At 46.8% G+C, this 27,391-nt stretch overlaps 1 protein-coding gene across 1 annotated transcript in view; it reads left to right on the top strand.

Moving 5' to 3' along the window:
- Positions 1-27,230, top strand: part of LOC128303970 (serine-rich adhesin for platelets-like) — a 64,115-nt gene extending 36,885 nt beyond the window's left edge. Inside the window, exons 4-7 of the mRNA XM_053041079.1 lie at positions 11,268-11,804; positions 23,617-25,522; positions 25,670-26,026; positions 26,093-27,230. Of these exons, the coding sequence (XP_052897039.1) occupies positions 11,345-11,804; positions 23,617-25,522; positions 25,670-26,026; positions 26,093-26,891 (3,522 nt within the window). The 5' untranslated portion in view covers positions 11,268-11,344 and the 3' untranslated portion in view covers positions 26,892-27,230. The remainder of the gene's footprint in view (positions 1-11,267; positions 11,805-23,616; positions 25,523-25,669; positions 26,027-26,092) is intronic.
- The last annotated feature ends 161 nt before the right edge of the window (positions 27,231-27,391 follow it).

Raw genomic sequence — 27,391 nt, 5'->3', positions numbered from 1 at the left:
CGATCATGACGATAAGCAGCATTTGACTTGATCAATAAAAATTTTAAATAATCGCCTCCCTATCAAAAAAAAAACCAACAATGGGACCAACACCATCATAATCATACACGTTTATCGTTTGTAAAACATTATGGTTTGCATAATTACCTCAAAACGCTTCAAAACGCCATCAGAAAACAAAACGAACACGTGGAGCGCGTGCTTCACGTGCTGGGTTGAAAACAATTTAATATTTAATTTTCATGAGCTCATGAATGATTCAACCCGCTTACCCGTAGCGACGTGCAGTTTGCGCGTGAGATTCATTTTCTTACGGTTTCATAAACACCCATTGCGGTAGTGGTGATAAGGTGCTTGCTTTCCATTGATGCCGATCGTCACCTTTTGCATTATCTTTCCGCTAGTTTCTTTAAGTTTTAAATACTTTTCGTTCTTCCGCTTAACATTGCTCAACAACACACCCCAATTAGGCTGGCGGGAGACAGTAAGACATTTCATATCGTTTATTTTAACTACATACTTTTTGTCGTTTGTAACAAATCTGCACACTCATAAAACACACGAAACGATGTCACTCATTTTGGGGGGGGGACCGTCTCCCGTTCGTCATCGTCGTTGGTCCGTCATCGCGTTCGAGGCGAGTTCGGTTTTTTTGCGCCATCCGCGTCATGCGACACTGCCCAACTGACCAAGTTTCCCACCGTTTATGTGCTTGGGCGAGTGTAACGCCGGCAAACGCACGGTGTTTGGGTGAAAAACGAAGAGCAACCGAAAAAAGAGTAAGGCCAATGGTGGTGATGATTGAAACACCAAGCCACCAAGCACACGGTTGGTGCGTTGTGCGCATAAATCGTTTACAACCGCTTATTGCGGTCAGGTTCGCCAGTCGGTGCACGGTGCTGGCCGTGCGTGTACTTGTAGCCATATTTCTAGCAAACATAAAGCGCACTCGAAAGGTCACCGAAGCTGGCCGGTGAGGACGATATTTTGCAACTCGCGATGAGTATGAGCTGGGCTAAGATAAACATCTAATGGTTCGGTTTTTTGTTTTGTTTTCGTGGTTTTGGTAGGATGAAGATTGATTTGTTGGTACCGTTTTACCGGTAGAGCAATGTTACCGACCCCGGGTTGTGAAGATTTTGCCATATTGTGGGAATTTTATTTAAAAATGAACGAACAACATTGCACAAACACACATCTCGGACGTTACACCAGTGCAGGAATCGTTTTACTTTGCTACCGAAAATAAAAACAAAACCGGATGCTTTAAGCGCTTACCTTTTGAATGCCGCCGAACATGATCTGCAATGGGAACAAACTCGGAAGAGGATCTTCGCACAAGCAACAAATGACAACCGTGGGCGAAAAAGGAAGCACAAAAAACGACATGCAACAAAAGAGCAAGCGAATCGAGTGGTCCGTAAAAAAACTCATAATACAACATCCTTTTCTTGAAAATTCCCATGCTTTGGAGATCGGCGGCATGATCCCTTTTACCCCTTTTTTTCTTTCTTTACTTGATACAAGGATCTTTTACGGCATTCCCGATTATGCTGACTTTGAGATGGCCACACATACAGCTCATTGCCTGTTTTTTTGCTGCCTGCGTTAAAGGTAGCTACCACATATTGCACCATCTGGACCGGAGATGGTTTGCTGTTTGTGTGGAGCCCCAAGATGCAAGATGGACGAGATTTTGCGGCTCTTTTCACGACCCGTTTCCCACCGAGCGACAGCAGAGGAAGCGAACAGAGGTGGATAATTAATAAAAGAAGAGGAAAACCCATCGCTGCTCCCCTTCTGCTTAAGCCGTGTATAGATTGCTTATGGATTTGTGGGGATCCGAATGGTGTTTGCAGTTTTGCACGTGATGGTCGTAATGGTATGCTTGGCTGGGCGGTGCTTCTGTTCCAGTTTTTCCACACCCAAACAAACGCGCGATCATGCAAGATCATGGCGAGGGGGGTGAGCCGATTTAAGAGGGGGATGGGTTTTCCTCTTCTGAGAGAAAACGCTTAACGCTAAAATGCAAAGAGGAAGGAAGTGTTGGAAGTGTGCAAAACCGTTCCCTTAAAAGCTCATAACGCACCGGTTGGACCGTTGGCGTTGCAAAACAACAACAAAAAAATAACCCAAAAGTGCTTCGTTCCGCAAAACGAGAGTGAAATACGAGGGTGCGAAAACGGATGCACTAATGGGGATAAGGTTGAGCGTGGGGCAAAAAGAGGAGCATTGGATTAAAGTAACCGGACAGAATTGGATCATGCTCCTGTTTTTGAGCAGCTACCAACTTCTACCCTAGCGGGAGGGTAATTAGATATCGTTGGCAGCATAAGGTACGACACCTTACGATAGCTTAAGTTGTTGTTTTTTTTACGCGTCTTGACAACGATGTCGTATTACGGGAAGAAATATTCAACCACTGGATGCTACATGATCTGCCTGATATGGTTTCTTGTTTACAAATAATCGTGTTGCTTTAAATAGCAACCTTAGGAGCAAAATTCTGTTCGTAGTTCGTTATTTTACGCTAACTTATGACAACGTTAAAATGTTTGTTAAGAATATAGATCATAACACCTTAGATCTATGAAGTTCTTACAATTTTAAGACCAAACTATTCAGAAAATAGAATTTAAAATCTAAACAAATTGAACTCTTAATCATCTGAGTCAAATCTCATCTACAACGCCTTCTTAATTGACTTTATATGAAGAAGAGATATTTATCATGAGGTACACGCTTTCAATTTTCCAAGTAGCTGTACAAAATTCAATATTTGGTCTCTAGTTATATCGTATTCTGACATATTGGCTGTTCAGATTAGGTACCATCCATCGGGAGGTGTAGTTTTAGATGCCAATCCTGCTATATAGTTAGGGGAGTGGTGAATTGTAATCAATAAATTATTGATTGACAAATCTTACAATTTCATCACAATCTTATTGTTGTTAAGTTAAAAAATCCACTTGCTCAGTCCTTGGTATTCAAACACCCCTTTTATTCACGTACTCGTCCCACTCTGACAAGTGTAATGACAAAGCTAATGTTGCCTTTCCCTATTCACCTAGCTTCATCACGCGTTTTGCACAGTTCTCCATCCTACGGTGCGGTAAACCTACTTTTGGAGACTTTAAGCACCATCGGAAAACATGTCATCCCCCCTGCAATTCTGCATCTCAGCTTGAGGTCCACTGGGATGTTTTCCCTGTTAGAAACCTCGCTAGAATGAACCCGCTCTTATTTTCGATCTCCCCCGTGGGGACAAGTAATTGGATAGCAATTTACTTCTATTTCCTAGCCTAAGCACTCGCCCCTGGTGATCGACAGAAGGGTGAAGAATCCACCCTACTTTAAACTTCCTTTGCCAGCGTTCTCTTGCGAGTGGTGTGATTACGTTTCTAATCTTCCAACTCATCCTCGGAACGTACCATTGGAGGGTGCATTTGTTGTGGCGGACCCTTCCCTACGCTCTTGAATTCCTCCCAAAACTGATCGCGGTGTGCTGTCGGAGACGAATCCGCCCTTACGGCGATCGTGCGGGACGGTGTCGAAATTAGTCGTGAAAGAATTTTTACGGACGGAGAATTCTCTCTAAGTTCGAGTGAGGGGGGTTTGTAAGCTCAAATATGTAAACTATTACAACGCCGCCTCGGTTATGATTGATGCATTTGATGCTTCAGGTGAGGCTGCTGTTTGAAATTCCACAGCCACTGACCAGACGCAATAATTATCCGGTACAAACCATGGGGAGATAAATTGTTCGCAATGGTGCCTACCGGGTGTGCTCTTGTGCGTTGTGCCCAGTGGAGGAAAAGGTCAGCTACAATTATGGTATGGTGTGTATGTTGCGTCTTGGGTGCTGGGTGCATTTACGTGGGACGAAGATGTACCGAACGGAACGTTTGACGTGAGCGGACGGATGTCTTGGATACCATTATGGCAATGGTATTTCGTCAGCTTCTGCAGTTACTAAATCTTGGTGCCGCCTGCAATACCCACAGGTGGCAGAAGTCTTTGGCCTTAATCGTGCTAGGTGTGCTCCGAGTGGACATCTGAAGACGCATACTAGATAATCCTACACTTTACTAGCTGTTTGACCATCGAGAAGATACTTTGTTGAGTGGGTAAGCTTTATTCGTAGGTTGATGGGCATAGAGTTCATGAGCTTGCATGAAGTAACGATCGTTAAGTTGTTCATTTTATTACTAAATATGATAGGATTATCGTTTGATTTTACTATCACGTTATAGCACTATGCGTCAATGTCAAATCAAATAACAACAATAAACAGCCATCCGCAAGGTTTACACATCACCCGATCACTCCCATTTAATATCATTTACATAACTAACGTAAAACACTCTGTTTAGCGTGTAATTGCCATTGGCCATCCTTTTCATTGCGAAAGCAACACCACCAGCGCACCAAACAATTGCAATGAAAATTCACGCATTAATTGTTTTTTAATTCACTGCAACGCATGACGGAACTCATCGCTCATTTGAAAAATGATCATAATACATCCATTAGACGCGTACAACTTCACGGGAGATTATCATTCAGGCAGCTTTTGCTTTCATCGTCGTTTTCAATTTTTCCTCCGTTTTATGTGATTCAATTTCTTGGTGTTAATTACAATGCTATTTTTCTTCATCACATTCACCGTTTCGGTTCGTTGCGTATCGGCCGTTCAGGATCAGCTTCTCAAAACAACACCACATTTGGCGATCATTATCGAGCTGTACATTTAGTGACGCTTCTATGGTTTATTTTTCACAAAATGAGATCCAAACCTTTCTCTGTTTAATAAGAATCATTAGCAACTTTCTGTACGCATGGGAATCTTTTTCCATACTTCTAATGATTTATTTGAAAATGCAACCAAGAAAATTCCAATACAAAAGATCACGTAAACAACATCCACGATTTATTAACTTGATGATGTTGCACTAGCAACACAACACAGACGTTTGTTTGGTGAGGACCAATTTTCAAATTACCGAACGCCACACCATTATAATTCCGCGTGATTTCCCATCACAGCTAAAAATACGAATCGGTGAAGGTGAAGTGAGGTTCAGCGTGAATCGAAATGCGCTCCAGGCGCCTGCTGGAACACTGGTAGCCAGCAACGACATGATGGATTGATGTACCAAAGGGCGGCAGAAGAATACAGAGAGGCCAAGAATGCTGATAGGCACTAATTTTGCTAAAACAATTATTGGCGCCCGCATCGAATCACGTTTCGCTTCTCTTTCTGGTCTTATAAACACCTCTACACCAAAGAAACATTGTCTTCTATCGGTTAAATTTTATGTTTCCCATCGTGTTGTGATCAAGGAGGCTACATAAGGCAAAAAACATGCCCAGAAACACCTCATATCTCGACCGTGCTGGAAGAATTCCGTAAAGGAATTTGAAAAACCTGTTCAGAACTACTCAATAAGGTACAACATGAGAAAAAAAGTTGACTGCTAATCGGTTTGTTCCACTCGCTAATGGCTTAATAATTGAAATATCAATTTGAAAGTAGCTACCGAAAGTTCGGAAAGAACTAAACGCTTAAGTGCTTCCCACTTCCCATCAGCAACTAAAGAAACAGCAACACATCGTATGGCAATTTATGGTTCTTAATCGGGACACCACCGTTCTGCCCGAATGCTTATTCGCCAATTATCACTCCCAAACGGCGTCCCCCATATCTTGACCGCAAGGGATGCCATCTGCATACGCCATTCCTGCGTCCAGCGCCATATTCCGAGCGTCTGATTAGCCGGCACCGCTCATCTGGTTAGCGTCTGGCTCGAGATAAGCGGACGGCAATTAGATTCCGAAATTATTGCAAATGAAACAGTGGAAAAACCATTTTTTGTTTTGCGTTTGCTACTGGTTTTTTTTTTATATACCCAGAAGGCAGAAGAGTCCGGCGTACTTTCTCGAAATTGGAAGGCAATTAACGTTACCGACATTTTACCCCTCTCCGGTTGTGCGATTAAGCTACCGAGTACGCCGACTATTCTTATCAGCACTGGCTAAATGAAGTTTGCTGCCGTTCGAATGGACACGACACGATCTCAGGCGCATGATCGTAAAATGGCGATGTTCATTACCAACGTTTAATGGGCGCTCAGGAAAGGGTGGCCACTCCATCCATACCCCAGGCTATTGATGGATATCTCACGCTTAGGTATTCAGGTCCACAATCCGACCGCCGGTTCAATTTCCAATATCTCTCCCTCCTGGGGCGCTCCTCCGGCAAGATCTCCCACAGAAATCCTTGGAATGTTTGGGCGGGCAACGCTTGTATTTAGTTAAGCTATGCTACCCTGTGGAGACTACTCTGTGGAGCCCTACCTTGGGAGCTGTTTCGTTGGTTGTCTCTCGTACTGGCCATCTGGTCCGTGGCAAGGTGATTTCCAAAATCTGCGAAAATCATACTTCATACCAGCAACTCCTACTATGTGTTACCCGAGGTTCACTGAACTTCTGGCACAACTGTTGCACAACTTTGTATAGCGTGCACCCTGAACGATAACTTCTAGTTCCACCTCCATGTTGACCCGGTCGGCATCTGGCGTCGGACAGCTTCCATGTGGTTTGGGCTCAATTCAATCGCATAATGCCTGCCACTCGGAATGATTAGACCTGGTGGGACTACCTCCTACGAATGCAACGATCAGCTTTATTTGTAGCAAAGAAAACATTCACCAATAGTGTGAGGCTGTCTAGACCGTACGTCAAGGGGGTGTGAAATTCATTGTATTACTCTGCGGGTATTACGGCTTTCCCACTCAACCCGTTTCGAGTCCCATATCCCATGCAAACTTTGTGCATCCAACCAACGGATAAAGTTGCTCCCTTGCTCCAGCTGCAGGGCTGATTGTAAATAATATCACTTTCCATTGGGGAAATGACAGTGAAAGGCATTTACCTGTGGGGACTTGCATCAAGTGTCCACTGACCAGGTCGCTTGATAGCCAGCTAATGCCCTCCAGGTGAAGGTACTTCCCGAAGGTACGTGGCACACGTGTCGTGTTAAATGAAGTTTTCAAGTCGCCGTTTTGCCTCCTCTTTCTCCATCTCCCTATGGACCTGGAAAATCGTGTCAAAATGCACTACCACCGTTCATTGTCCTTTCCGGCAATATTAAACGTCTGTCCTCACCGCCTCTGTTTCATTATGCAATGTGTCAGCAAAGTTACGGTACTCATTACCAAACCAAAAAAAAAAAAAACTTATCTCCCGTTAAAAACTTAAACTCCCGTGGAACGTGTGTCAATCATTCGGTTTTTGAAAACATCCCACGACATGTACAATTTGTTTCAAACAAATATTATCCCCATTGGCAGTGAGCTTTGTTTGCCTGATGGTATTGGTGCAACGGTGGCCAAGGCAGCAGTTGGACGATTACACGTGTCCACTAAACATTCTTCGCTATCACTTTGTTGTCGGCAATCGTTTCACTTTTAACACAACTATCCGTTGGAATGTGCCGAAAATTACACAAAACCCCTTGCGGTCTCGACGGTAACGCAAATGGTATAACGTGCGTATAACATTGGTACAGCGGGCGATATGTGCGGTGTGGTGGCAAGATAAACCACGACCCGGGCCAACCCCGGGGCCTCTCCGAGGTTAGAGGCTAGAGAAAGCTATCGATGGTGCAACGAAAAATGCCATCCGAAAACAAACGTGCAATGGGACGGTGCGGCATTTTATTATCACCCGGCTGGTTTCGGGAAAATGAAAGCTAACATTGCACGTGGTTGAACCTTTTTTTCTCTTCGCTGATTTATCTCTCGCTCGCTTCCAACCCCGTACTGCTCTGCCAACCGCGTAGTAAGGGCACGCCAGGCGGAAATGATTTAGCGCAAGGTTAATTAATTGATTGCTTAATAAGGAAAGCAATTGCCTCTCGCTCAACGTTGACAAGATTATGCGTTTTTTTTTGGTGTTTTGGTGCTACTTTTGCAACTAATTGTAAAAAGTGAAATGCGTTGTTTTCATTTTGCCTTTTTCCGCTAGATTACTAACGCGACAGTCTATTAATGTTGCTGATGTTAGCAAAGCAACAAATTAATAACCGTTGGCTGCGCCGTGTTTGCCTACCTTTAGGCGCAAACTTATCTATCGCAGTACAGTTATTTCCGAAGCTTAAGCTTAACATGTCATTCGCCGTGAATCAATTTGCTTAATAAGATCTAGAAATATGGCATGGCTTTCCGTTCTTACCAACTCATCTGCAATTAATGCGCGGCACCGATCGCGACGATTTATGGTGCTTGCGATATCATCCTAATGTGCAAACGCTTTTACTTTGCTAATAACGACACGACAAGCAGGCGTTTTATCATCGAACGCATCTTGTGCGCTTTTACCCACCTTTAGCACCTTTAGCACAGCTAAGAGCCCGTACAAAGCGGATTAATTCCAGAGCGGAACGATCGATCGATTACCATCCATCAATGCCCCTGCGGCCCTACGGTCTGGCACGTGGACTCGCTGCACAATCGCTCTTGGGCCCACCAAAGCAAAGCAAAAGTGCATCCGCCACCAACGCAGCGAAATCGTTTTCCGGTTTCGTCATCCCGCCTCGATGTGATGGTTCTAAGTGTCTTAACAAGTTACCTGTTTTATGGCTTTTAAGAGATTCGCTCGTCGTTGTGGAAAGCAACGCTTTTACACATGCACATGCTACAGAGCTTGGAAGAAAAATCGTTAAGATCGGTTTGTGTGTTTTATTCTGCGTAATCCGATTCATTTCCGGTTGGTTTCTAACGCTCGCCCGGGTTTTGGATGGTTCTTGTGAATCATGAGGAATCATCTCGATGCTGTTTCTTTTTTCTCTCTCTCTTAAATGCTATAAATTTTTATAGCACACAGGATACATCTTGCCCAACATGAAACCACCGAGAATGAGTGGTGTAAAACTTGTTTGGACGTGTGTTAAACATTCACCTCCATCCCCCCCCGGCACCGATCAACCTCACCAAACCGACCGTTGACAGACTCACTCGATCATCCATTCGCGCTGTCAACGGTGCACAGAAGACTACCGAGCCCCGAGAACTTAATCCGGGTGTGTTTCGGTGTTTTGTTGTCGCAAGGCTCGCAAATGTACACCCCATCACACCCCTCGGAAGAGAAATGGACGCTGGAGAGCAAATCCTTCCGCATAAAGCTTTTAGCATGCCGAAGGTACAAGTGCAATCACCGTCCCCGCCTTAACGATCGATCCTGCCGATAGTTGGTGCGATTATTTATGGGTACTATTTCGCCAGTTGATTAATAAACAGCATTGCTTTATGGGTGCCGTTTCACATGTACCTGGCTTTTCATTTAACTTCATCCCGCTCCCAACCTTTGCCGGGTTGGAGCACTATTTAAACAAAAGCGGATGTGAAAACATCGGCCACTCGGCTGGGTTGTTGTACGGTCTTCATTAAAATTCTCGCCAAGATCCCGTTCGCCAGATTGCCGATCCTTTCCATCCCTTCCATTGGTAGGAATTCGTGGCGTGGGCGATACCTGTGAAAGGACATTCACTGTGCAATAAATCTCTGTTTCTCCGTGACCGAATGTGGGGAACCCATTAGAGCGAAATGGTTCGATCGCCCCGCGATCTTTGCCGAGAAGCCGGGGAAGATGTCGCAGCAATTGAGCCCACGAATTCGACGCCTGTCAAAGGAAAAGGGCACCGATCGCTCATCTTTCGCATTCGTTTATCAGATTGCTTTGCATGATATAAAATGTTGGAACGTTTTAATTGGCACGTTGAGAACTTTTCAATGTTTTTTGATGTTGTTCGAATTGTTTTATGATTTATTTGGGCGGTGTTGAAGTTCATAATTGGATTAAAGGTAGAGAAAGAATCTTATTTTATCAGACATCTTCAGATTTAATCTGCTTCCTGATTATTTAACCAACAATCAGTTACTACAAGCCTACAATTTCTTTAAAGCCCATTTACTCTATTAACAATTAGAATATCTCACTCCAAAGCATCTCAAAGAACTCAAATACCTGTTCTGATTACACGTCCATTACACAAAACCCATCGCGAATTCATAACACCTTGAACAACATAAACCCGCCAGCCTCTTGAAACACCCTAAAACAAGCAAACATTCCGACGAAGCCGGTGATTTCTTTCGCTTCTGATGTCTTTAACGGCTTGTCATTAATTAACCAGCAAAGTCGTTACTGTACCATCTTCAGCTAATTGTACTAAATGGTGCAACTGCATTTCGCACTCCACCTTAACCCCCAATCAACCGCGTCACGAATCCGTCAGTCGCAACAATAAATCACCACCCTGCTGCAACTTGATCAACCCGCTGCACTGACACTGATGAGTGACCGCTACCGCCGGTACACCGTCGGACGCGTACTAATTGCACCGCAACGTCCAGCGGTGTTTTATTACTCCCCGGCCACCAATGGCTAGAAAAGACACCATTATGTTGACATTCGTGCTGGAACCGAGAGAGTTCCCGTGCTGATCCGGTTGTGTGTTGCGATCGGGTCTTGTTGGCGGGAGTTGGTGGAAATAAATCCATTCAATCCGATCCGATCCACGGGGGACCGTTGGGAGCTTCTTCATTGCATCGCCAAACGGTCAGGTGCACTAGGTGGTACTTTGCCATTCTTTTTGCGCAGTTGCTTTATACGTGACCAGTTCGGCGTTTGCCGCTTTGTTCTTTCCCCAGTAGCATAAACATCGAGAACTGCTTAGTACGACACATTTTTCCTGCTTGTTGAAGCGGGCTTTTTGTTGCAGTGCGTAATGTCGGGCGTTTGTTTTAGCAGCAAATAGAAAAAAAAACCATCCGAGGTGCGTCCCGCTGGAAGAGCAACACAACTTACCGGTAAAGCAGACTGACTGCGACGTCAATTATCGTGAGCGGACGGTAATCATAGGTTCAATGGGCGCGTTCACTTGCACCGAAGGCTGTTTGTGTGTGCTGCTGCTGTCATTAACGGCAGAGGCTCCCTATCGGGGGGACTATCACCACATGAAGGACTCCCCCCTCCAGGGACCGCCGCCTGAAGCCCGATGCAAGTGATGTCGCCGTGTAACGATCGCTTAAAGATACACTTTTTATTGTGCCTATAAAGATGAATTCAATTAAACTTCTTCACTCGTGCGCTCCTGCGATGCTGTCGGTTTGAAACAATTTCATTTCCATTCCCTTTCGTCTAATTTCGTTCACCTTTCTAAACCGTTTCCTTCGTTGCAAAATTCTTTTCGCCTTTTTTCGCAGAGTTTATCGACCGGCCGCCGCCGCAACGCTAACGACAAACACTTGGCCGGACCCGATGCGATAATTGGCCCGGCACGATGAGATGGTTTAAACGATCGACCGAGTCGCCGAAACTGCTCAGCCTGTCCCCGCTGCGACACTCCGAGTCCGGGAATGTCTACGGCGGTAATGAACCGTCCGGGCTGGTGCTCCCGCACGATCATGATCGCCGCACAACGATCCGGCGCAGAAGTGCGGGCGATGGGGGTGGAGTTTTCGGGATGAATCCCGCCGGTGAGACGGCCGAGGAGTTGCTGGTACCGGCTGTTGGGTTATCCAACTCCCCGTCCAGTGCTTCCACCACGTCCGGTTCGTCCGGTTCGAGTGGATCCTCACCGTCGACCACCAACTCGTCCAGCTCCTGCACCTCCAGCAGCTCTCCGTTTTCCTACACCAGTGACAGCAAGTGCAGCAGTGGCAGCAATGGTGGTGGTGGTGGTGGTGGACATAAAATTCTTCAGTCCGGAACTGCCACAACGCCAAGGAAATCCCGTATAGGTAAGTCTTCCACAATGCAACATGCAAATATTCGATCGTTTTGGGATATTTTTGGCGTTTGGCGAAATCCTTCTCGAAAAGTGCAAACAGGAAGTGAACCATTTTGGCGGTACCGAAAATCTACCCACAGCCTTTGGGCTCGTTGACAGCTTAACGATCGGAAACGATCGAATGCGTTCGTTGGATGTTGTTCACACGCAGCTCTGCCAAAGTTTCAAGTGGACGCTCGAGCAGTGCCGTCGGCTTCATTCAGATGGGATGAAATCGGGAACTCGTAGCATGAAAAGTACGTCCGAACCGCTTTTCAACAGCTGTGCTGCTGGTAGGTTTCGTGTGGATTACGCCAGCACGCCATCCTGGCTTGCGTCTTCTAAACAGACACCGTACGCAGACTGAGGAAAAACGCAATCTTCATCTGTCCGGCGTTGAGGATGGTCTCTATCGATAGTCTTAAATTAGCTTCTTCCAGTAGGTGGCCTTTTTGCACAGTGGAATTGCATTGGGTCAAAAAGCGAAATTTTATCGCTTCATATATACACGCAGACTATTCGTGCGGTACGATTTAAAAATAGACTAATGCGCTCTGGACGCTAATTATTACGTTACCGTTGGGGGTTTATCGTCGCGTGGTCACCGACTTGCATGTTCCTCGCGCAAGAACTCACCACTGATCATCCTAATGACCTCCCGGAGCGATCACACCGGGAGCGTAACATGCCACCATGTATCTCGCCGGATCCTCCCCAGAACTGGCCGCACAATATTTCATCGTTAATCTTCCGTGCACGCGTCCGGTGTGACACATGACTTGATTCCTTCATTTACGCACCGGGCGGCCAGATTCGCGATCCGAGGCATCCGAAATGGTTGAACTTGTTCGCTTAATTGCTTTCGCCCGGCGGCATTGATATGGGTCTCGCGCGTGCCCATTACCGTAGGAAGATCATCCGTTTTGTAGCGCGATCGTGTTCGCACCGTGGGCTGTGTTTGCGTTCTGGCGGAAGATGTTTGCATAATTTGGGTGAAGCTGACGACCAGAACAGCTACCTCCTACGACTCGTCGCTATGTGAAGGTGTGCCATTTCGATCACGGTGTCGCATAAAACTCGCATAAACTTGTCAAATTTATGAAGAACGGGAAGCGCGCTTTATGAATTATGCGACAGGTGGACGCACCGGGAAGTTCAAGATCGAAGTGATTCAGGTGAATTTTAAAGATGGCTGCCTCCCTTTACCGTACGGTAAAGTTAGTCAAGAAAACAATGTGCTAAATAGAGTTAAGAATATCGCTCCGGTAGAGCAAGGCGCCAAATTTTGGTGACTTACTCCGGTACTCCACTTTCCACAGTTGGAAAGTGGAACAGGAACTTCACGGAACCGGAGCAGCAGTGAAATGCAGGAGAATGATGAACGTCATAAATCACACGATGATGTGAATGCACCGGACCCAATGTATACCAAGCAAGTAGAAACGCTTGGTGGCACTGAGCGATCCACGACCCATGCATCGCTGGTCATTGTCATTGTCATGCAAGATTGGACCTTAGGCTTCACCGGGTGTGCATATTTTATACCGAAACCCCCCTCGTCGCTGGTCTTACTGAAGTGCCCGTACTGCCCCCGGAAGGTGAGGACTAAACAAAAACCGAACAAACAAGCGAATGAAACCAAAATGATTTCAAAACAAAAGCAAACACCACCGTGCCCTATTTAATGGGTGTTATTGTTTGCTGTCGTTCTGCAGACATGTCCACCGGTCAGTGGGCCATGTTCGTGGGGAGCTTTTGGGTTTGAAGAAAGTCGATGTACGGAAATTGGGAGGCAAATCCAGGCAGTTAAGCGTAATTCTGTGTGAGACACACGATTGGCGAAGCAAATTGCTATTGCAGAATCAAATTTGGATTATAAAACAAACGAATTAAGGAAGATAAGCTATTATCTTCCTTTACAACGCCAGAAAGTACCCTTAGAACCCTAACTAAAAACATTTTTATAATTGAAACAGATGCGCGTGGGAAAATCATTTAATAAAAACGCAACTAATTTAAATAAAGATACAAATGGGTGTCGTAGATTTAGCCATCGATTTATTCCATTTGTTAAGCTACCTGTCAGTATTATCTGCTTCAGCTTCCTTCATGTGGTCCATAAAATGAATTCACTCCAAATACATCTGGTTTTCGGAGGTGATTAATATACGACCAAATTCCGTGCTTTATTGAACCAATCTTCCGAAACTTAAGTCTTTTTATCTGCATCTGCCCGCTTTAAAAGATGATGTAACGAATGCCTGATGCTGCAACCACTAAGTCACTGATAGCTCTGCCCCAAGCAGAACGGCTCGATAAGCTCCGATTAATGGTGAAATGGAAATGAGCTATTTAGTAACCATCGTGTGTGTATTTTTGCCCTAAAATGTTCCCTTTTTTATCGGGAGCCTACACTTTGAAATGAGGGAAATTGATTGGAAATTTTCCCTAGTACCGGGAAACACTTGACCCATGATGTGTTTGTGGATCCGTTTCGGGAGTACACAGCTGCACAAATTACGGCTTTTCATCATCGAACTGCACCGAAATGGTTTAACCTTATTAATTCAATTTGCTCACCCCGAAAGGGGTGGGATGCTGTGAGGGATGAACGTTGCACGTTTCCACGACCGCCCATTAACCTACTGAACCGCGTCCGGATTGAATCGTTCGTTTCCATTTACGTGCGGCGCCCAGCACGCCCTGCTCCAGAAATTCGACAGGAAAGTGTAAAACACTTCCTACCCTGTGCTGACCTCCCGGTCCGGTGCGAGCCGTGTGATAAGTGATTTTGTTTCCCCTTCAGAAAAAAAAGTATTTACCTGGGGGTTTTTCTTGGAGCAGAATGTTCCACCTACCCTAGCGATCGTGTGATCTCAATTCCACCTAAATGCACTCGTGAAATTGATCGGTTGACCCTATCAGAGGCAGTAAGAAAAGCGAACACACTTGGAAGGGCAAAAAAGGTGAAATGCACCCTTTTACGAGGAAAATTGGTTCCAATTCAAACGATTTAACCGACCGAAGCAGCTGCCCGGTCTTGGAATAAAATACTCGCCCAGCTAGCAATTGAAGCTGGGCACGTACGCCTAATCTGGCGTTCAAAAAAAAACCCTCCCTCCCGAGGAACGGTATGTACCGCATGCATTAAGAAATCTCAGCATCTCAGGGACACCGTTAACATCCGACCACACGGGGCACGGGCGTGGGCGTTCGAAGCAGGAAACGGCCTGCTCTGTTCCTGGTTGGAAGCATTCCACCGGCAGCATTGCTGCTTTCCCTTCCGAAGGGCGACGAAAGAAAATAAGCCGCAGCGAATGTTTATGTTATTGTGCAGGAAGGAAGTAAAGCCTCTTCATGCGGGTCGTACAATGTGGGTCAGGCTGGGTTGTGCACCTATTACAGCTTGTAATGACCGATCAAGGGCCGCTAGTAGCAGTGGGTGGAAAAGCGGTTGTTGTTGTAGGGTTTGCTTTAAATCCGATCCGTTTCGGAAGTTTCTTGCAAAAGGGGGGGTGGTAAGAATGTGCATTAGTAATGATGATGACCTGTGTCTAGCTGACCGATACGTGGATCTAGCAGCGCTTTTCTTCTGTATCGGAAGGCTGCACCAGGCTGTTCTCTCCGTTGGTTAACATGCGCCCCCAAAAAAGGGACCGTAACACGATAAGTGTTTTAATTAGAGAGCGAACATCTAGCGGATTGTGGTGTGATTTCTTGTACCGATTGGCCTAAGTTTGACCCACGGTTCATCTATAAATTCACCAGCTGAGCTTGAATTGATCCGCTAACGAGCAATAATTGCCCTCAAAGTTGCAAAGGTATCGAAACTAATCCTAGTTACGGACCACTTCATAAGCTATATGGAGCTATGAAGATCATCATAAATTTGAGCTACAATTATGTTCGTCTTTCCCCCAAAAAAAAAAAAAACAACGTCCAATATTTCATACGTCACAGAAACGTCAAACTAACTAACAGCCTACTCTGATCAAAGAACAATACATGCGATCGTTACACCTTTTTCGCAGCAAATCACGCCGCTTTTTTTTCGCGATCTCGTTTGGTTGCAAAATTGCTTGCAACTCCGTCGCGTCTTAGATCTTGAACCTTCTCGTTTGGGTGAACCACGCTTTTGGGAACCATGGTAACGGGGGCGCATCATAATGGGGCACCGGTTGCCTAATCGTTACCGCGCCGTACCGAAAAGGGTAATCATAATCATTAGTGCAACTGCGCGAACGCCGCATGAAAGGATGCACCAGCGTGGTTCAGCGAATTCCTGCACGTACAGCAGACGGCTGATGTCCAGTCACCTTGGAACCGTCCGAAGGTGCCGTACCGGATCGCTGTACGGATCATGTGGGGAATGCAAATTTGGAAGGAAGCTACAATTATGGCCGACAGAACTGGCCGCTTGGTGCACTAAGCCGGGTGTAATGACCGTGCAGAGTGGTAGCGTTGTGGCCTTCGATTAGTCCAAAACGGTTACGAAACTACGGTGCGATCCACGAAGAGAACTCGATCTCGTTGAGCCGCAACAATCTTCTACCGTTGGAGGTAATAGCATTTCGCTTGCTGAAGAAAAAAACCAACGCTACATAAAAGAAACATTTCCCGCAGTACGGTGGCGCCTTTTACCGGGGCTCCGGAACGCCATCCGGATGCCACGCGGGGAATAAATTGTATATAAATAATCCAACCACATTTGTCAACATACGATCACACCGTTTGCAGTAGAAGAAACATAAAAAGCCCCCCCCCCCCCCCCCCATTTCCTGTCGTAATCCGTTTGCGTTTTCCCACTGACAGATGCTAATAACTCACGTGCTCATCGTTGATGTCGCCATCTCGCAGGCGTGTACCGGACGGGGGATGAGTTGGTGGTGTTCGCAACGAAAAAAAAAACCCTCGTGAGGAGATCGCAAGTTCTTGAGAAATTCCACTACCAGTTTTATTGGAACGAATGCGGATTGCTTCTTCCCCAGCACGGGCGGATTCTGCTGCCATTCAAGTACAATGTTTTGATATGTTTGAAGCGAAGACTGTCCACACATCGAATGGTGTTTTTGCCTTCCAGATGACATCCAGGGGAATGTGTACAGTAACCGGTTGTGTAATTACCAAGAGTTCTCTCTGCTAAACCGCTCTTAATATCAATTGCAGCTAGATTCTGTCGTGCACCTGTTTCTTGGCGATCGTGTTTGGAACGCAAACAGAAATCTGGCAATAATTTCTTTAATTGGAGCAATTTTTTCTACAATAACGGCTGCGCATGTAACGGTAATATCTAGCTAAGTGCAATAATGCTATTTTATTACAATTGTTCTACCTCTGTATATATTCCTTACCGAGTTGATATTCTTCCACTTTCTTCTAGACCAGGAGTCGGTAAAGTGCGACCCGCGATCAACAGATTTTATCCGACCCGATAGAAAATTTTAAAAGACCTTTCAAACAACACCAGATCTCTTCACCACGATACTAACAATGTTTATTTGTGATCGTGATCGTTGACATCAACTATGTAACATTGATGTAACGTCTAGATTTTTTAACAAAATTTCTCCGGTTTGAAAGCTTTCTTAAGTTATTTCAAAGCGAAGTCCAGAACCCATGTTATGAAGGCAGCTTTGTTTAAGAGTTGGTCAAATTTATAGAAAGTTTCAAATGTCTAAAAAACTCAGTTTTAATGTCTAGGGGGCCCATAGCTTCAAAAGTTGTTTCTATTATCCGGCACTATTCGTGAAAGGTGTGCCGATTCCTGCTCTAGACGGTGATGTTTAATAATATATAGCACGTCCAGATGGTTTTTTAGATTTGAACTCACAGATGATCGTGCCGCTATTTCCCGAGCGTCATGTACGGCTATACTACTTGGTATCACCCGTGTTGTCTATCCCTGAAACATAAAGCAATAGCATGAAACTAACGAGTTCTCCATCCAAATATTATCGACCAAAAATCGAAATATCTTAACAACAATTATTGATTAAACAACTATTACGAATATCTTGATACACCCTAAATCATTCCAAACATACATGCTTTATATTAATTCATCACCCCACGATCAAGCTCGATTTGGTATCGACCATATTAAAATGTAGCAAACCACTCGAATGCCACCGCTTCGTACACTGTGTGCCCGAAAGCAAACGAATAAAATCCGCTCAGCAGCATCACATTAGCGCTTGATGGACAATAAAGCAAGCAATAAATTATTTCATTCTTCGCCAACAAAAACACAAGTGTGTATGACGTGCAGGTTGACGATCCGGCATATCCGGACACTTCTCATCACACGGTCTGAAGTGTTGCCATCCACCCACGGTGCCATCGGAGAAGGGAGCCTAACATAAATCTAACCCGTTTAGGGAAATGTGATTCTTTTGGCCGTTTGGTTTAACATGACAAACCGTTCAAAGCATATGAGGAGTCAGAAAAAAAACCACCCCATTCAGTGAGCTCAGTGGAGTAGTTGAATGTTCCAGTGGAGATTCCACTCCCGTGTCTGTACCTACAGCACAGTAGTGACTCTCACTCAATTGGACAGCTGTTAATTAATCTTCGCGAATAGCTTCTTACCAAGTGTCCACAAAAGCAGGCCTGTGAGACATTTCGTGCGAATCGCACACTTTGCTAATGTCCAATCATACCCCATTAATCATAACGCCTCGTTGGTCTACGCGGCGTCTCGGTTTTCGGGCACCCATCCCCGTGGTGTCACTGACCGGCATGCACTCACGTGGATTAAATTTGTTACAAACTAGCACGGCATTTCGGTGAGACTTGAAATAGATCAAACCACCCATCCCGGTGGGGATTTCGGGAGATGCGATGTAATCCATTCGTCATGTTTCCACAACAAATTGCTGCCAAGACTTGCCAAGTTACTGAAAGTGTTCTGACTAATCAATCTCCCCTGCGCAGTCGAAGAATTGGGATTCCCAGCCTCAATCCCTCTTCCATCCCTGCACCATCATTATGTAACACGACGCAGTGACCTCTAAAAAAGCAGCAAATGAGCGAATGAGCGAACAGGCGCACCCGCAACAAAAAAAAAACGCATGCAAAAACGCCAACTCGCACGATCCCGATATGCGCAACCGGGACAGAACCGACGGTGCGTTTCGATGCTCATGATGATGCGAAAACGGGTTTTTATGTGGAGCCTCGGGTCAATTTCTTCGGTGTAGGTCGGTTGGAGGCGCTGTGTGTCGTGTATTTATGTTTCTTGCGTCACGTTTCACCATTATCGCATCGCCTTAATCAGAGGGCTCCAGAAGGGCGGCATCATGGCTGTTTTCGGCGGTTTATGTTTGTGGTCCTGAAAAGGTTGTTAGGGTGTTTTCTTTTGGGAATGATTGGTTGGGAATTTCCTACAGGTAAGGAGAGTGAAGGGTTTTGTAAATCATCGAAAAAACGAAAAGAAAATAAACAATAGTCAAAAATTATTTTAATAAATTTTATAAAGGAAGTTAAATTACCCTACAAAAGGGAGGAGAATCCTTATTTCAGCCGAATAAAGTGTCACTGAAGCATATAATATTGAACAAAATCGTCCGATGCTTCTTCTACCTCAGGTTTCCTTTCGCGAAGGCAAATATCATTCAAACCTTAACCTGTTTCGTTTCTTATCGGACCACATTGCCGTTGCCATATGCTCGAAAACCTGACCACATGTCGGGCACCGCATTTACTTTCCCTTTTTACACCGTCCCACCGACATCGTACGCATTGCCGGTGAAGATGCCAAATGCTCTGCACAAGGGAAAAAATCGGAATAAGAAGAATTGTAGTTTTGCACTTGAATCTCTCGCGAAGAGTCATTAATATGAATCTTTAACGAGAAGACGTTCAAATCATGAGTAGATTCTCAATAAAGTCATGCATCTTCGAGACTTATTAATCCTCAGAGATTTATGAATCCACAAAAATTACTGGATCCTCATAGATTCATGAATATCTTCTGAAACATAATGTTGGCCTGTTTTTATGATTTTTTTAGACGCGAAAATTCATGAAGAATCTCGAGGATTCATGAATCTCGGAGGATTCATGAATCTGAATCTGAATTACCCAACACTAAAAAATTGTTTTACCAGAATTGCATAGTCTTGTGACATAAAACAGAAAAACCCTCAACGTTGTCCTCGAAAAACTCCCACGAGAACCGATTGTAAAATGGTACACATTATAGCCAACGTTTTGCCGGGAGGCATACGGCCAAATGGCACAAGATCGAACGTCGATCGATTGATCTCCTTTGGCGCGCGTTTCGGTGTAGGCGTCCTGCGTCCTTCCGCCGGAGGCAATCCGGTGCGTCCGGCGGGAACGCTTTATCTCGCATGGATTTCGCAACATCGGGTCGCGTTACAGCAAGCAGCAACCTGCCATAAGGTCAACTCCACTTCCCTGTTTATTGCATCCCTCTGTCCGGTGGTTCCGATTTACTTTTCCACCGAGTCGCAGCAACTTGTCTGTATTGCTATCTTCACCACCAACGAACGGGAGGGGTGACGCGATTGCATTTGGCATTTTCCTTTCACCCGGTGGTGGCGGCATGGAATCAAACCAATAATCGCGAAAAACCTATCCAACTGTGGAATAACAACTGTGTGTGTGTGTGTGTGTGGGCATTTTTCGAGCCCGGGGGTGTAATTTTGTAGGGATTTATACGTTCCACCAGCCAACTGCACTAACCCGATCGTGGTGGATTTGCTATCCTCTCTTTCCTTTCTATCGGTTGTTTATTGATTTAGATGGAACGACCGGACGCAACCGGAGGAGATAATTAATTTAATATATTAATTGGCCACTGTTTTGCCATTTTACCGTCCCGCACCGGGGTGCAAGTTTAAGCGTGACCTTGCGTCTTTTGTTTTTTTTTTTGTTGTTACTCGCATGCCAAGTTTTGCACGAGTTTCATATCGGGGGTTTGTGCTTTTGCGCCCGACATTATGACTCATTTGTTGTGATCTGTTTTATAATACAACAATGGGTGGAGGATGGCCGGAATTTGATAGTTTGCCGAATGGTGTGTACACGACACGGATACGGTCGATGTGTGATACTGCCCGAAATGTGCCCAAGAGATGGACATTAATATTTATAAACAGTTTTCACTTTCACCCCAAAGCCGTTCGCGTGTTCGGTGTGTTTTGCTTGCGTATTTTTCGTTTTTTTTTTTGGCAAGGAAGAAAGTCATCTTTTTTTCTTACAGTTTCCGCTCACTTTGCCACTCGTTGATGCGTTTGTTTCCTTGCCGTTTTTGTGGAAGCCGTCTTGTGTGTATGACACAAGCAGTCTAATAAATTATGATCGTTCAAGCGACAAACGAAGCAAACGCTTCTCTCTGGTTTGTTATCACCACAGCAAAACCTCCAAATTGAACAACCTTCTTGACCTGTCCCTTGAGAACCTTTCCCGGAAGGCACGCTCTCATTTTTCGTAACCTCCATCTGGACCACAAGCGTGGTCGGGGACATTGCGCCGGTTCTTATCTCACGCCCAACACGTGCACACCATAAGTTGCGCATCCGTGGAGGCCATTTAGAAGTCTTTGAAATTCTACTCCAAACAGGCAAATCCGCTCGCTCACTTCTGTCTTGTGTGTCTGCCAGCAAGTCTGCCTCCGCAAGCAAGAGAAATGGGGTGTATGTGCGTAATTAAGTGGTCACGTTTCCATTCTTATTCTCAGCCATTTTGCTTACGCAATGAGCCAACTTGACGAGTGTGTTTGATTTCTAGCGACACTTCAATCGGTCTGCAGTGTGCCAAACACACGTGTGTGGGGTTTGCAAAAAAGGGGAGGAAATGTTTGCAGATTTGAAAAAAAAAATTAAGTAGCTTGCCATACATTTGCACCTGTACTTACTTCGCACTTGTTTGCCCCGTGGCTAACGCTTCGATCGAGATGACTTTCGAAACCCGCAGTAGGCTATGGCAAAGCGATGTGTCAGTCAACTGCAAAGTAGGCAAAATGTGTGTTGTAGGCACTTTGACTTCGAGGGGTGGTTTTTTTTTAGCATATTTTGAACCCCCCCGTGTAGTGAGTGCAGACCCAGAGACAGACGCTGTTAATTGATCGAACCATGGTGGATATTTATGCTAATTTATTGTTGTCGTTGACTCGCTGCCACTTTTTTCGTTATTGTTGTCGTTCTCCAACACGGTGTGTCGTGTGGAATAGTAACTAGCGCCTCGTAGACTCACGTCGTGGCATCATGACGCTGCAGATCGATAGATCACCAAAAAGCACCTCGTGGAGGGGTGGGTCTTCAATGAGGATTAGGTGGGGAGGCAAATATGATCACATTTAGCTTTACATTCAGCCCCCCCCCCCAGGGGAGAGGAATATTAAACATGTACAGGAATTCTTCCATTGCATCCGTTTCCTCCATAATGGCCCCGGCTGTCCAACGAGGGGATGACTCCCGCGTTTACGTCATCCCTTCGGTTGTCCGCAGCTGATTCCGTGGAACCCGAAGATCACTCAATGTTTGGGGTCTCTCTTATCGTTCTCTTTCTCTCTGGAGCCTGTTTTTCTTCACACATTGGCCACTTTCTCTCTCTCTCTCTCGCGGTCCGTGTGTCTCCGCGCATTATCGCTCCACTGCTTTGTGTAGAGCTCGCGAAAGGCCTCAGCCCAACCGTCGGTGGACGCAACGATTTTAGTCTGCCGTACGCATTCGGGGTGGCGGTTTTTTCAGTACCGCGTGTAACGATCGTAACGATTGTGAGTTGCAACCGTGCATACCGTGCTGCGCCTGTCCCGAGGATCACTACGCTGCTCGGCGAGGATCACTGAAAGCATTCCTGAGCATCGGCCCCCTGGAGGTAACCGGGGAAAAGGGAACCATAAAAGTGTCTGACGAACGTCCGGGATGTTTATGGCAACAAAAAACGATCTCGCCAGCGCATCCGATCCATCCATGCTGGGGAGCACCAATTCGCGCAAGACATGTCGGAAATTTTTGACAAATTCTCGCTCACTTCTGCGAAGGATTGTGAGACATGTCGCGACGAGTTCAGGGTCGTGGCTCTCTTGTGGCCTGAGCCGCGGCATTCACCCGGCATGCAAACACGGCGGTGACATGGCTTCGTATGCACTTTTGCATGAGTTAAGCAGCAGCAACAGCAACAACAAAAAAACCGGGGCAAACAAAGTAGAGCGCAAGTAGTTCTCGCGGAATCGGAAAGCCTACCGCACATTGGCGTTTACACGCACGCAAACGGATCGCGCGTTTTGTACGTGTTGCTGTTGTTGTTTTTATTTCTTGTGTTTGGCGAGACTATTATTGTTTCACCTTTAGCCGCGGTGTGTTGTGTCGTACACGTACGGTGTGGACCTTGTGTGCGGTCGAAAAGCAAACGGTTCCAGAAACTCCGTTCCGGTGAGGAAGTTTTTTGACCGTCTCGGGCCGAGGTATCCAAAATTCACGACTTCGTATCTCTCTGGTGCACGAAACAGGGCTGGAGTGGTCCGAGACATTCTTTTAACGCGAAAGACATAATTTATTGTTCACGTCATTGTTCGTGAGATTTAATTTTCGTCCTCGCGAAATACCGCACCATGGGGACATTTCTCTTCCGGTACAGAACCAGTTCAGTTGCAACGAGTTTGCTTTCAAATTCCTCGCTCTCTCTCTCAGTGCAAGCTAAATAATCGCCAACTCCCTTGATGATTAATTAATCAAACAAACAAACAAACAAACACATACTTACTGATGTTGTGCTTTTCTCCCGGTCTGTTCTTTCTTCCCTACTCGACAACGCAGATCTGTCTCCCGTCAACTGGGCAAAGCGCACCGGATCGTCCGGCATCAACTGCTACAGCATCGAGGAAGGGCGGGTTATCGAGCGTCCGAAAGGTCGTTACATTTCACCGATACGCATCAAAAACAAGCAGCAAGCGATCGCGAACGCAGCAACAACTGGCAGCAGCACACCGGCTTCCACCGGCCATACACATCCATGCACACCCGCCGCCACGTCGACGACAACGACGACCACACCAGTATCGCGGCGAATACTGCAGCGAGCCAGTGCCGATAAGAGCGCGGATGTGTCCGTCAGCGGTATCGCATCGTCCGGTAGCTCCTCGCTGTACAAGCAACTGAGCCGCTCGATCGGCAATATTGTCGATACGATCGAGAGCCGCAGCCCGTCCCTCAGCCAACGGTCGATACCGTACCGGGAGAAGAAGAATCCGCTCGGCAGCACGCGGCTGTCCTGCTACCAGCCGATCAGTCTCGAAACGCGTACGAACGCGACGGAAGCGGACGGTAAGGAGCAGCCCGATCGGAAGCATGGTGCCGCAACGGTGGGCGGTGGTAGCAGTGCAACGTTGCGAGTGCAAAAAGTGCGACATCCGCTCTACAAGTCGGTGGATGATTTAATCTTTCTCGGTTCTACCGGTGACGTTATCGTACCTGTGACGCCATCGGACGCACGCGCGCCATCCAGCATAGCGTCAGAAGCGGCCGCGACGCAGATCGACACAGCAGCCGAACTGCAACAAAGCACCCTGCACCGATTAGCGTCCCTAGCGACGACGACGGCTGATACGAGACGGAACCACCAACACCATCTCAAGCGCGCTATCACCGCCGATGTGGGCAGCAGTGCTCCGAATTCCACAGCCCCAACCGATCGACGCTTATCATACCCACAAAGCACGGAACGCTCCACCACACGACCGGTGGCAGCTGAGCGTGACGCAATTGGGCCGGCGACAGCGGAACAGAGTGGACCGGCTAGCGAACTACCAAAGAACGACGAAGCAACGACGGAGCCAAGCATGATCATGATGGATCCGGCCGATCACGACGAAACGTACGGCTTTGCCCAAATGCGCACAACGCTCGGCCCGATCGAGACCGCGTATCGGTTGCGGTTGGAGGCCCTCAAGCAGGAAACCGCCAACGGTGAACACTCGTCCAACGGCCACTCGTCCACGTTCAAGACGCCAAAGAAGAAGGACAACTTTACCAACAAAATACGCGCGATGTCCGATCGCACGCAGAAGCTCTTCTCGCGCATCTACTCCACCAACAACGGGGGCGGGGGAGGTACGAGTGTGGCGAAGGGTTACCACCTTTCCGCCACCAAGTCACTGAAGAAGTCCACCGGAAAGCTGTCGGAGGCGAGCCGTCGAAGTGTAAGCTACGGCGCACTGCCCGGGCTGGCCGATTTCCAGAAGAACGTTTCCAAAGAGCAGCGGGAGGATGTCTACGAGGATGTGGAAAAGCAACCGGACGCAGTTCCACCGGGCAAGCAGCAGCATCCGATCGACGATCTCGATACGGAGCTGCTGGTTAGTGGTGGAACAGTGATCGCGATCGGTGGTAGTACCGGCCACACGGATGCAGAAGATGGCGATTCGGGTATTCTTGTGAACGAATCCGGTGCGTCCTCCATCCTCGAGACGGACGATGTGTTTCACGAGCAGGGTGCCAGAATACCGAACATACCGACCAAGGTGCTGAACGGTAGTGGGGCAGAGTCGCAGGAGTTCAAGCTGGTCACTATACGGTTAGACGAGCCGGTGGAATTGGTGGCAGAAACGGGCGCAGAGGATGGAAGTGGTTTGGGTATTATCATCACCCCGATTGCCACCACGGAGGGTGAGGTCAGCAATCGCTACAAGGTGGCCCACGTTCTGCCCGGAGGACTTGTTTGCAGGTAAGGGCGCCATTGTCGAACAGAACATTTTTGGGCTTTGAAACCGGTTCGAATAGGTCAGCTAGAGAGACCTGTCCCGAGGGCAGCAATCACTAATAACATTCTTGTATTTTTTTGATTCGTTACGGGTGCTTGCACCCCCAACAGGGAAGGTTCGATTAAACCGAACGATGAAATTGTCAACATCCTCGGGAAGCGACTGCGTGGTTTGTCGATGCGTCAGGTGCAGGAGTTGCTCAATAGTTGTGCACGGCGCGGTACTGGCCGCACCAGCATCGATCTTGTCATTTGTCGCAGCAGGGCAAATGGCATCGATCACCAAGACGACGACGATCACCACCATCAGCAACAGCAGCAAAGACCACCGTCCGTTAACAGACGGTTGTTCCGCAATAGCCGCAAAATATCGCTCGACTCGTACTTGGAAGACGAACGACCGGATCACAGTGGAAGCGAGACTGGTTCCGAGCAGGATACTACCAACTACACGTCGATTGCTATCAAGTACGTATGCACCTCCATGGAGCTGATGTAACACGATGACTAACCACACTATCTTTCCTCTGCTAGAATCGACGGTAACAAGTACAACACGCTCGGAACTCCCCGACGTTCGAAGCAGCCACTCTCGATGGTTTACAAGCAGCAACAGCAGTCCCAACAGTCTCAGCCACCTTCCTTAAACACCGTCGTAACCTGCGATGGTATCCCCGGCACGGAAGTGGACTCGCAGCCACCGTCGCTCGATTGCACCAAACGTCGTTCGTTCACCAAAAACGTTACCCCGACGCAACCATCCAACACGTCCTCGAAAGTCGTCCGCCGATCGCTTGTGGGCAAACAGTCCAACCATCTCCCGCAAACTACGCAGCTCGTCACAACTGCCCGCAGTACGATGAATCTGTGTGACGACGAAAAGCTGGAACTGCACGCATCCACCTCCGATGATGCGGAAACGAGCAGCGGAACCAGTTCGCTCGAGCTGGACAAATCTACCGCCAGCAACTTCTGCACCCTGCCGAGACGTCCGAAGTCGTCTGCGCTGTGCTCGTTCCATACGGTCGCGTTCGAGAAGGGTCCGGGCAAGAAGTCGCTCGGGTTCACCATTGTAGGAGGCCGTGATAGTCCACGGGGTGCGCTTGGTATCTTCATCAAGAGTATCCTGCCGACCGGTCAGGCAGCAGAGGACGGTCGATTGCGGGCCGGTGACGAGGTGCTCGCAGTGAATGGGCAGGTTTGTCACGATCTTACCCATCTGGAGGCGGTGAAGCTGTTCAAGAGCATCAAAACGGGTGAAATTGTGCTGCAGCTGTGCCGGCGTAACAAATCCACCCACCGGTCGATGGACATCGATGCGAATGCGTGCTGATGCGAGTGGGAAGAGTTTTTAGCAAGACTTATTAGCTGGTAGGACAAACCGTGTACGAAGGTGATTGTACAGCAGAAAACCTTTGTTGCGTTAGGACAGATCAGGGTTCTACTTAGTAGACTGCGGGTAAGTTAAAGCGCGTGGTGCTGTTAGTACAGTGGGTAGCAGTGTGAATATCATGCACTGGATCCTGTTTCATAGCTGGCTAACCACCGACACAATGGGGAGCAGCAGTGCTGTCTAGTGTGGCGTGTGTAGAGTTAGAACTTTAGTATGTGGCGTAAGTGAAGGCGTCTATATGTATGTGGTAATGAATGTAATTAAAATATGAACAGAAATATCCTACACGGATGTGTTGTATTACTTATTGTATCACAAGTCTGGCTAGTTCAAGTCCAGTGTAAAATGTTGCAATCAAGATAACACGGGTGAGATATTGGTTTAGTGCCGGAATTACGGTACAGGAAGGTTCACTCCTTCAGATTTTCACAGAAAGTCCA

This window comes from Anopheles moucheti, chromosome 3, assembly GCF_943734755.1.
Source record: "Anopheles moucheti chromosome 3, idAnoMoucSN_F20_07, whole genome shotgun sequence".
NCBI classification, from domain to species: Eukaryota; Metazoa; Arthropoda; class Insecta; order Diptera; family Culicidae; genus Anopheles; species Anopheles moucheti.
Note: the sequence above shows the minus strand (reverse complement) of the source record. Positions and strands in the feature narration are given on the sequence as shown.